Raw genomic sequence first — 12,060 nt, forward strand, 5'->3', positions numbered from 1 at the left:
GGTTAGGCCTAGGGTGGCTCCAAAGATAAATATGCCATTGAATATGGCTGTATATTATTATACATATTATCCATGATGACCTACAGCTAAAGGATGCATTGGCGTTGCAGCTGTCATGGAATGCAGTTTAAAAATAACAGACAGAAAATTTTACATTGCAGAGTAGACATTTATTGTGAAATATACAATCGCTAAAGCCAAAGGGAAAAAAGATTTCAAATATTGTATTGTGGTAAGTGTAGGAAAAAGATGTCCTTGCTTTGTGACTTACATGCTCACAGTGACGTGTACCCAGCAACCTTAACATAGTCAAGCCAATGAATGACATTCGAATATAATGATATAAAACTCACACAAAAACAATACTTGAAAAGAATGTTCAGGGTGGACAGCCTAATTTATTATACACAGAACCATAATTTGAGGCACATTTTTTTTGTCAAGTTGTCCTAAGTCCAGGTCTGCACTGGCCAACCCAGGCAAATGGCTGGTGGGCCGGTGCCAGATGGCACGGGTCTCTGGCACTGTCCCACCAGCCAGTGGCCACAGATATGCCATTAAGAGGCCACTGGCCTTAAAGTGCCAGGGTCACTTTCTTTCCCCTGTCCAGCTCTGCCTGAGTTCGAGTAAACCTTGAAATTTTCTATTCAGCAAAGTATTTTTTCCCCCTACTTCCTTTAGCTTATTAATATTTGTCAAATTGTCCCAAATGTGACACTTGACCATTCCCTGCCGATGTTTCAAAATAAATGTATTCTCCACTCTTTAACTGTTCAGTTTCTAAGTATTTTGTTTGATATTGCAACCAATAACTAGAAGATTTTCCAGCAAAAGTGCCCCCCCTCCCGGTATGATAAATATGAATTTATTCCAAAGAGTTACAAGAAGAAGAATATATATCATATGTGAAGAACGTGGTCCCTATCAATTCTGAAGCAAACTCTGTAGCAAATACAATTAAATTATTTCTTCTTTAGCTAGACAGTACAGAAATAAAATCATGGTCCCTAAAAGTAACTTAGAAATAAGAAAAATAAAAAATGAAATCATGAGTTAAGGTGTGACCGCTGCAATGTAGGGCGGGAGATGCAGGTTTTATCAAAGACTGAAAACACATTATGCATTTCAGCTGGATTTTTTCCCCTTAAATACACAAAATATTGTCATGCCTGAGAAGCCACGAGACTTTGACAAATCCTTTCCACAAACTTTCAGCAAAGAAAAAAAAATACATGGGTCATGTGGCACTTCAAGGCCTAATTTAATGGTGTCAGAAATAGGATAGCTGACTTACGTTAGAGTGAATGATAGTTTTGCTTTGTTAGAACTGCATTAAAATTAATCAGACGTCAAAGGGGATCTACGCTGTGATCACGGATGGTTTAAGCAATCCCATTAGTGTCATTCAGAAATGCATAAATTGTTTACCAGTCGTGATTAGATAGGAAAAATGAGCTTGACATCCCATTGTAGCTGCATTCACTTTAAACACCTTTCATTAAACTCTTTGTCACAGTTTTGGCTTGTACAGTGCTTCCAATCATCTTTAGGATGTATTTTTTTGTGTGAATGTATGACTCGTGCGCTAAACCTTTAACAGAGACCAAAATTCTGAACTTTAACAACCATAAACCCATATAAAAAATGTCTGCTGACAACGCATTCCCCATTCTGAGTGCCATATTTCGGTATAATTATACAAGCTAATTAAAAGTTGGCGCCTGCCTCGGCAGACACAATCATCAAAAATCACATTGAATGCACAATTTCCTCTTTTGCATAAAGCTATGGAACTGCGCGTGTCAAACTTGGAGAGCACAAGATACACATACATGACATTCCCAAAGGGAGCATCTTAAACAGTGAGGGAGATGAAGCTGTTGTATCTTTGAATGTTCCTCTTGAGGATCTCAGAACATGGTCCGAGAACTCGTTCAAAACGGGGGCGATCCAGCTTGACGCACTTAAGTGGGCCTCGTGCAACAACTGTTGCTGCTCTGGGGCGATTCAACAACAAGGCTATCTCACCTGTAAACAAAAACAAAAAAAAACAGGTGTTAACAATGGAAAAAAGTGGACACGTAATGGATTAAGAGAACCTAAAAAAATAGTGCCGCAAAAAAGACCTGGTTATTCCAGAGTCACATATATCCTAATATAATATATAAGAGAGATGCAACATAGGTGACTTCAAATAATAAATTATTTTTTATTCCCATATATTTATAATATTTTATTAACATGAAAATGGAGGGGGAGAGAAAGATTAACACCTAAACTTTGTGAACAAGTTTGCAGTCGACCCCAAGACCATACCACTTCTTATTTCACGACCATCTGGACCTCTTGTAGATGATGCTTACCAAAGTAGTCTGATGGCCCCAATCGACCTACTTCAACATACTCCTCATTGTCAGATCTGCGTTGCAGGACAGAAGCTGTGCCCTACAAGGGTAAGAGATAATAGCACTTAATGAATGATCCAATAAGAATCCAGGCCAAATCTAGACTAAATAAACTGCTAGGTGAAAAATAAAAAATACAGGTCTTTTATCCCCAAAAAGAACGATTAATATTTTTACTGAACCACAGTTCCCATTTTACATTCTGAGATGTCATCTAAAGTCTCTTCTGTTTTAATAGCTTTACGGTCGGGGTGGATGTAACAATGGCTTCACCTCGGGATTACAACCTGTGGGGTCACTTTCTCGAGCTGGTCACTGTTTCAAATTGTAAACTGCCCCCCCACTCAGCCTGTACCATTGTACTTGGCCTGGTTAGGGTTAATTCATAGCCCCTACTTGTCCACCAACTAGAAATGGTAGAAACCCAATGGTAGACATCCTGATTGCCAGCCAAAATCAAAAGTTTCATCCATCTAGGATTCTCTATTTCATAACATGTCCTAGAATGGTTAATTCAATCACTACAACAAACATAGTTACAGTACACACTGACATTCACACTACAATGTTTGCCTGTAGTTCCCGAGTGCTTTTCATATGAGGTAACATTTTACAGAACCAAGGGGAAGCCCCATCGTGTTTATGAAGAATGTGTCATGTTTAACAAATGCATCTGCATGAATGATGAGAGGATTGGGTGATTCCTGGTACCTCCTGCCAAATCGTTCGTAAACTGTGTATACTTCTAGCAGACTGTTGAACTAAATGATAGAATTGAAGAGGTAGTAAATTATGGTGGTGCCCAAAATATAACAGCTGATGGGATTTTTAGCACAGAAGCAACACGCATGCCTTCCCTTGAATAAATATGTAGCTGTGTAAATTCTTGAGATAACAAATCACAGCTGTAAAGATGTATGGCTTGTTTAACCGTATGATGGAGACATTATCATTCTTTTGGACCATGCCGTGTACGTTTTGTTTAGAGAACGTAAACATAACCCAGAGTTTTCGGTAAGGAAATGGGTTAGGTAGCTAAAAGTTGGGTGCACAAAAGGAGAATTCTGTAACTACAAACACAGAGCCCTGTCTGGTAACTCTCCTAGTTCGACCTGTAGTCTCCAAGTGAAGCTCTAATTTCCCTGGGTCTCCAGTTCAGTTTCCACTTTCTCCTGGTAAAGGAGTGGGTTACAGCCATGCCCACTCCCCACCCATGTTCGGCCTTCTCTCTGCCCACTTTCCTCTGCTCCCCACCCAGCTAGCCCCAACCCTACATACAGCTAGCCCAATGCTCACATGTGGTTAGCCCTACTCCCTTGCAATACCACCGCCCCCCAGAACAGGAAGAGCTTCAGACAGACTACCCTGTGTGGTGTGGAGGTACGGATATGCGTCTTGTATATGAGATCATCCTGGGGGTGTAAAGTATAGGAATACACTTCTATGCTTAGAATACTGACTCTGTTTTTGCAGGATACCCAAGGGTATCGGTCTCCATTAATTTGGAATGCATAGAAAGGGAATGGATACAATGTTCCTGGTCACTTATTAACTCATCCAAACCAAAACCAAAGTTGCCCCAAAACGGAGCATTCAGAATTACACACTGGATAGTTCCCTTTTTTGGGCAGTTTGAAATCATAAATTTGTACTTAAAGGGAACCATTTGCCCAACACCCGTCTATCAATGAGAGAGTTCCAGGGGATTAGAAGAGACACCCCTTGTGCGTGTTTTGTGAATCTTGGCTATTTGTGTTGCTGAACATCTTCCCAAAGCAAGAATATGAAACTCTATCTCCTCCATGCCAACTGTGAGAAGACAATACTTCATACAGGCTTTTATATCATGTGTATATTGTGTATTGTTTTCAACTTTGGCTCATTCTTTCTTGTATGTAACAAGACCCCAGAAACTCCCTTTTTAATAATCCTTCCCGGTCCTTCTGAAAATGAAAGGGTTACTTTGTATTGTATGTTGTAATATACAATCGGAAGGTGATCCCAGAGGGTGTGTGGCAGGTGCCCTATAATAATGAATAATCCGAGGGGTAGCTGCCGTTTGAGAAGGAACGGATGAAGGACTTCTGTGGGAAAACAACAAAATTAACACCGATTCTGAAGCCAGGTTTTACAGTCGGTGAGCGCCAAGTTCGAAGCAATGTGGAGTCGGGCCAACCCTGCCCTCGTATTCCTCCTTCAGACATAACCCTACACAAGCCAGGGAAGTTACAGAGCAAAAACAAAAAATGTTGCATTTTAAGGATTCCTTCCATAAACAAAGCCAGCCATTATCTCCTTTTTTCTCGCCGGCCAAAAATGTCTTCTGAGTCAATATTAAAAGTGAATATAATGGATCATTATTCACGGAGCTTGCGATTATTGCGAAAAAAAATCGTGTCATCAAGGGAATAATCTCTACTTGCTAAGACTAAACACATTCAGCATTCCCAACAGACCTTCTAAAAGATTAACTGCAAACCGTAAAAAAAAAGAAAAATAATTAGTGATCGGATAGACTAATTAGCTGACTTTCGAGAAATAGCTATGGGAAATTAGATGTTGCATAAAACTTGTGGTCGATTTTTAAAATGCTTGTCTCGTTAATGTTTTTTTTTTCCCCCTTTCCAGTGATTTATTTTTTTACTACTACCAGTAAAATGCTCCAAAATGGTTTTGTTTTTGACTGAATAAGTCGCAGCCAAATGTTAGCCAAATGTTAGTATAAGGAGATCTGCCTGATATGGTTTAACCATCTCACAGCCGTCTGTATTACGGAGGAAACATCTCCATGATTATATCCAGAACCGAAATACGAGGCAAATTTCTTGTGCACCAACAACCCCTGATGTACGTTTCTCCCTTCATACCCCTCATCAGTAGGGTCTGGTTAATCTCCCTCTTAGCACAAGAACCCAAGGAGGTCCACATATGGCCTAACCTTTTCGATTGGGGTGAGACGCAGGAGCATCTCTAGAGCTGTCAGTCCTTAGTGAGTTCCTCTCAAAATTATATATAAAATACATTAAGTAAAAAATATAAAAATGATACATATATTTATATATATATAATATATTACATTTTATTTTTTGATGTTTGTATGCTTTAAGTGGTTGTGAGGTGTAGTTCGGCTGCTGATCCGGCATGTGCCTCGTGTGTTCCTTTGATCACCTGCCTGGAATATAGACGCAGAACAATAACAGGGCACAAGGTTAAATTCACCCTTGATTGTAACCTCAGCCTTCTGTATAAATACTGAAACCTCTGTCAGCCTCTGACAGCGACTTAGCTGGGTGCTGTGGCTTTTAAAACAATGATTTAAGAGTCCTTTTTCCAGACGGACGGTTATCTCTCTAATTAATAATTAATCACTGTGTGTTTTTTAAAGAGATTATCAGTTTGATAGCCGAGTGTGCCTAAGGCCGTGCCTTCATTAATCAGCGGAGAAAATAGTTGCATTGTATACATCCTGGATGTGGGGGGCATACCAAGGGGTCTTCTCCAGGTTACAGAGTTAAAGTGAATAATTACAGGAAGGAATCACATAAGTTCGGGGTTAAGAAAGTAATTCGTTTCTACGGGTTGGGTTTGTGCAAGGAGCTCATTAGCCAAGTTTATTTTCTTAACGAATGGGTTAATTGAGTAGATGCATTTTACAGGGCGTCCCTGCAAAGGATTCCTTACTAAAACAAGCAGAAAACAGAAGGTAAAACACTTATAATCAGTTAACTGCTGCTGGTTGCCAGACTGGGAAAAAAATGGCTAGACCCCCTAATTGTTAGTATTATTTGTATGCCGCTGTTACACAGTAACTTGGGGCATGACAAACCCAGGAGACAAATGGCTTTACTCTACATTATAAACATACCTGGGAACGCTCTGCGTTTGATCCGAAGTCTCCAGGTAAAGCGCTGCTTCCCCGGATCTCCGGGTAACTTGTCTCTTTCTCTGGGCAGGGCAGCAGCATTTAGCCACGCCCACTACCAACCCACATTTTCTGCTACTCAAGGCTGACACAAGGCTAGCCCCACCTTCATGGCTAATTAGCCCCACCATTCGCAAAGCCACTCCCACCCTAGAAGAGGGAGAGCTGCGAGATATGATAATGAATGGCCAACCCCTATGATCTTCCCTTGTATAAAGGGCCTAGCGATAGTCTTGGCACATTGGTGGCTGTCGAGAAATCTTCCCAAAGTAGATGATATGCAAGGCCAACTCGGTCATTCTTACAGGTGAAGTGTTCAAAATCAGAGTACAAATACAAACCAGAGACGCAACCAATACATAAAGAGGATATATTTCACAAACTTACAGAAGACGCGAGGAGACGTGTGTTGGCTAGACAGAGCATACCAAGCTAAATCATTTTTAAGCTACTTTGAAGAGGTGAGTCTTGAGGTTTTCAGCTGAATATGGAGAGGAAGGGAGAGAGCTGAATGTTCTGCAGTTACCTGTGGAATGTTTATTTAACTGAGCTAATTAATCAATTTTCACTGTTTTATAATATATCTTTTTAATACATCCTATCATGTATGAGAGCCACGCAGGAACGCAGTGGGAGAGTGGCACCAGCCGGTGTGCGTGGCAGCCAGCCAGACACGGTGCTGATACGCAGTGTGCCAGTCCATTCTGTTTATGTTCAGTGACCCATTTCCCAGCCAGTTTATGCTATTTTTCTCTTGTCGAGAAAAGGAAAACAAGAATCAGGATCGGTAACGTATGGGAACATTTAGGCGGGTATACTTAAGGCCATATCCCTTTTGTCATCTGTTATCCACTACTTGCACAATCATTTCAGTGCATGAAGTGATATAAAAATGTGTCTTTTTAGAAGAATGTTGCATCTTCATCAGAGGAAATAAGTCAACAAGACACGCCGCTGTGGTTTATAAGCCATTAGCTTAGTGCAAGAGCATCTGCCATGGTGGCATCTGCGGAAGTGTCCATTGGATCCTCATGAAACTTGGTTACAGGACTAGAGACTGTGAGTGGCAGTGTGGGCCTCAAAACAATGCCCTGGTCACTAACCTTTTGCATACAAACCAAACTCAGTCAACTGTGGCTGACTTACGGTATATTTTTATTGTGCCTTTTATTAATTTATCAATCTCTACCATTAAGGCTACAGTCCCTTCTTATTCCAAACTGTCTGTATGGTGGAACCACAGTTCTTGTAGACCACCACTACCACCAGATGCTCAACTGGTGGCCTGGAGGACCAGATGCAGCCCTCAAGGGTTTTTGTATGGCCCCAGCTTATACCGTATTGGCTCGGATATAGGCCGCCCCTGTATATAGGCCGCACCCTAAAAGTTTGGTGCTTTTTTAAAGAAAAAGTTTTTTTCTTTAAAAAAGCACCAAAAAAACATGCTGCCACTCTGTCTCCCCCCCCGAGATATGCTGCCACTCTGTCTCTCCCCCCCCCGAGATATGCTGCCACTGTCCTCCTCCCCCCTCGAGATATGCTGCCACTGTCCCCCCCCCCCAAGATATGCTGCCACTCTGTCCCCCCCGACTTACCAGAGGAAACTCCCGGGTGTCTTGTGGGGCTGGCGGGGGACATCTACGCAATACGCGTACACAACTGCCGGCACCGTAAGTTGTGTACGCATATTGCGTAGATGTCCCCCGCCGGCCCCGCAAGACACCCGGGAGCCTCCTCTGGTAAGTCTTGGGGGCAGAGGTAAAACTTAGACAACCTCCCGTGCCGGTACCCCCCCCCCCCGTGGAAAGTGCTGGCAGGGGAGGCTGTCTGAGCGTATCGGGGAGTAGGATGCAGGTCCCCTGCACCGCTGCGGGGGATCTGTACCCTAACCCTGCCCAGCGCCCGGGACTGCATGTCCTGGGCGTCGGGCGCTAGACCCCGAATATAGGCCGCACCCCCACTTTAAAGACTTAAAGTGGGGAAAAAAGTGCGGCCTATATTCGAGCCAATACGGTACTTCTAAATGGCCCTTTCCATTAAAATAATGGGCATCAATGCTATAGTTGTGACCTGAACTGTTTTGTGTGTGAGAAAGTTCTAGCACCTACGTAAATTATGCTTAGTGTCCTTGGAACACAGTAATTCCCAACGTGCACCTGGCCCGCTACCCCTGATTGGCTGATATGCTCTATTTTTAAAAAATCATTGTTTTAAAAAATTTAATGTTTTATGCCATTTGCAGAAACCAGATGAGAAATTAAAACATTAGGTATATTGGAAAGAATTACTAAAATGATGTTATGAAAAAAAAAAAAGTAGTGATGCAACCAAGTGGCATTTTTGTCTTTTAATATACTTTTTTGGTGAAATCTAAAAATTGTTGATCCAAATATTTATGTTTTGAAACGCATGTGCTCAGTTGTAAAAAAAAAAAAAAGTCCAAACAATAATGTTAGTGATAAAATGTTTAATTTATTTGTTGGGTGACTGTACATCTGTTGTGGCTAAGGCTTGCCAGGATCTAATTCTTTATGACAATAATCATTGCATGGTTCTTAAAGTTTTTCCTCCCTGTGCCAGGAAGCTCATATGGGATAATACCGTGACCCTGGACTCGGATACTTTCCACATCTGTCTGGTCTGGGAAAGAAGGAGCTGGTTATGCGAACTGTACTGTGAAACACGACTTGGAATCGTGTGTAATTTACTTCTGCTCTGTCTAGTTTAAAACACGCAGTACTAAACAACGATGGAATTATCAGCATCGAGAAAGATTTATCTAACTATAGAATATAAAAATCGCTATATGCACCAAATCCTATATTTTACGAAGGGTTTTCCTTCTCCACCCAGTGCATATAAATCACTAAAATCGCATTATTCATCAAAATCACTGTATTTTTTTCTTAATGCATCATTTTTTTGAGTTGTAGTTCCAAAATTCCATCAAATTACACTAAAATACCAGGTGAATGATTATTTTTTAAAATCTTTTTTTTTTTTTTCTTTCTTAGCTTTTTGCTTGTAAAAATTAATCTGAAAATTGTGGTATTCTGCTAAACATTTTACTCTCACTGTAATCTGTTTCAAATTGGCCTGATCCCTCTATGACTGGTGAGTGCCGCAGGTGCGATGGGGGTTGGTAACATGCATGTAAGAAGCCCCTTGCTACAAATTTAACACTTTAGCAATTTTATGGTCCTGAATGTATCAGTGTTTGAATTGGGCAAAGATTCTGATTATTATCTTTTATTTATATAGCGCCAGCAAGTTACGCAGCTCTTCTTATAAAACATACATTTAAAGGGTCCAACAAAACTAGAACTGATAGACTAAGATGAGCCGATACATGAGATAAAGTGGGTTTGATTTGGCTAGAATTTTATTTTCCTAAGGTCACATTGCATAGCTGTGATTTTTGTCCCAAAAGATCTTTCAGCTAAATGGTGCTGTGCCTAATACGTGGTTTCCCCCCCAAAACATACAAGAACCACAAAAACTTAAAAAGAATGGATTTTTGGGCATAGAGACGTGTATGGAGCAAAACCAAGAATGTTCAATGTATGGACAAATCTGAGACATTCAGGTATGGCCACTCTGTCCTCAACATTTTAAGAAAATGTGACCTACTTGTAATGCTATGTGCAGAGATGTATTTACCTTCCGTGGATCCAGAGGCATCGTCCCTCCACTTCTTTTAAGACATGGATATGATATTACATCATATCCGGGCGCTCTGTGTCTTAAAGGCTCGCAGTGTCTTCTAATGCAGTCTATGGGCTGGTTGGGGAGTTCAAAGATCTCCCCTGGAATCGGCCCTTCGAGCAGCGGGACAATGGGGTCAGGCGATAAGGTCTCGGTTTTACAGCAAGGGCACTGCGGCCCCTCCTGGACCTCACTGGCTATGTGGCCTGCCTCTAAATAATATCCTCGCCATTCTATCTGCTTTATAGACTGGTATACCCAGTAACAAAGACATAGAAAATAATAAAATAAAACGCTTTCCATAACATTTCTGCACCATTTAAAGAAATCCAGAAGAATTGTTAGATGAGAGCTCGTACTCAACAGGCATCCAGCAAAATCCTACTGGAATACCTGGCCGTACTGTACATAAAAAACCCAGAAAAATAAAAATAAATACTACAGTATGTTAATACACCCTAACCGTTTCCCGCGATCCTCTGTAAAATGATTTGTTCTCAGTATTCTTAATCTCCGTTCAAACACACGATTCTCTTGTTGCTAGAGCTTTGAGCCTCATGTCTCTTCTCAAGCGGCCCTAGAAGTCTGTGAGCGATTAGATTAAGAATACTCACAATAAAAGAATGTTCTTAACGTTCATATATCAAAATGGTTCTGCCCAAGCCCCAACGTGTTTCCCATTATAAATTCAACTCTTATGAGATCACTTTTATCAGGTACTTAGGTTTATTTCTGGGTCGAAATACGTTACGGAGTAAATGGCTGTTCAGGTCCCAATTCAGCAGAGGACATACGATTGTTTGGGGGTTTTGTTCCGTTCCTTAACACAGGCGCCTCGTAAAGAGATAAAGCGGCGTGGAAAATTGGCAAAATGCAGAAATAGTTACCAGCCTGATTTTTTTATTTTTGCAACAGCTGTTGAAAGTTGGATTCGGGCCACATCAGCATGTTGATGGTATATCCATGGAAATGGGGAGGATCACCACCATCTCCATAGTTTGTTGGAGAAACAGTATTTCCTACCATATACCACAATTCTCCAAAATACAGCACATTCATTTTATATGCAATTTCATAATGGACTATGATTAAAATATTTCAGTAGCTGGAACAGGTTAACAGAAAAATGCTCCCCGAGGCCTGTAACACACAGGTCCTAAAAATGTCTCTGTATTTATTACCACAAAAATGCAAAAGCTCAAGGATTTCAGTGGCTGAATACACATATTTTTATTCTGTACAAAGCTTCAGGTAAACTAGAAATACTTTGCAAAAGAAGAACATTGTTTAACAGACTTTGGGGGGATATATATATATATATATATATATATATATGTAAAAGCTGTTTTCAGTCTGCATTTTTCTTCAGGACCCTCTTTCTAAGAGCGTTTCATAAGCGCTTTGAGGGCGTCTCGTTAGAGATTGCAGGGCGTTCAGCTCACACTCCCAGGGTGTCTCATTTACACTTCCAGGGGGTCTTGTTGTTCACGTTGGTGCATTTCGCTGCACCTTGTCTAGTCTCTCACCTCCCTGGGGGTCCCTCTCTCTGGCTCCTGACATTCTCACTAAGCATCCACCCCCACCCTCCTCCGTCTTCAGGGTGGGTAAGCCCTTTATTTCCTTTTTATCTGCTCTTATCAGCATGGGCAGCAGCTGTGCAGGGCTCATTTAGACAGAGCTGCTCAGCAGCTCTACTCGTTTCATGTGCAAGGAGGGAGTGGTTCTCATTTTCTACTTGTTTCATGTGCAGGGAGGGAAGGTGCCTCGTTTAGCTATACTGATTTCATGTGCAGGGAGGGAGAGGGCTTGTTTAGACAGAGCTGCTCAGCAGCTCTACTCGTTTCATGTGCAGGGGGTTTAATAAGAAAAATAACTTTCTCCTTACGTTCCGTTTTACCTTTTGCCACCTTCTCCCGCACTTAATCTCAAACTTTCCCTAACACTATCAAATTATACATAGCAGCACAAAACATAAGTTTCCCTACCTCACCCGGATAGGCCTTCCCTTCCAAGCACATCCCATACCTG

General features: G+C 41.3%; 1 protein-coding gene across 1 annotated transcript in view; it reads right to left on the reverse strand.

The window, feature by feature from the left end:
• Positions 1 to 1,855: 1,855 nt before the first annotated feature.
• LOC149283509 (cAMP-dependent protein kinase type I-beta regulatory subunit-like) overlaps positions 1,856 to 12,060 on the reverse strand; it is a 61,643-nt gene continuing 51,438 nt past the window's right edge. The window contains exons 9-10 of the mRNA XM_089497493.1: positions 2,364 to 2,445; positions 1,856 to 2,028 (exon numbers count right to left, since the gene is read on the reverse strand). Of these exons, the coding sequence (XP_089353619.1) occupies positions 1,856 to 2,028; positions 2,364 to 2,445 (255 nt within the window). The remainder of the gene's footprint in view (positions 2,029 to 2,363; positions 2,446 to 12,060) is intronic.

The sequence above is a fragment of the Sceloporus occidentalis genome, unplaced genomic scaffold, assembly GCF_023333645.1.
Source record: "Sceloporus occidentalis isolate IW3139 unplaced genomic scaffold, rSceOcc1.0.p SCAF_103, whole genome shotgun sequence".
Classification (NCBI taxonomy): domain Eukaryota; kingdom Metazoa; phylum Chordata; class Lepidosauria; order Squamata; family Phrynosomatidae; genus Sceloporus; species Sceloporus occidentalis.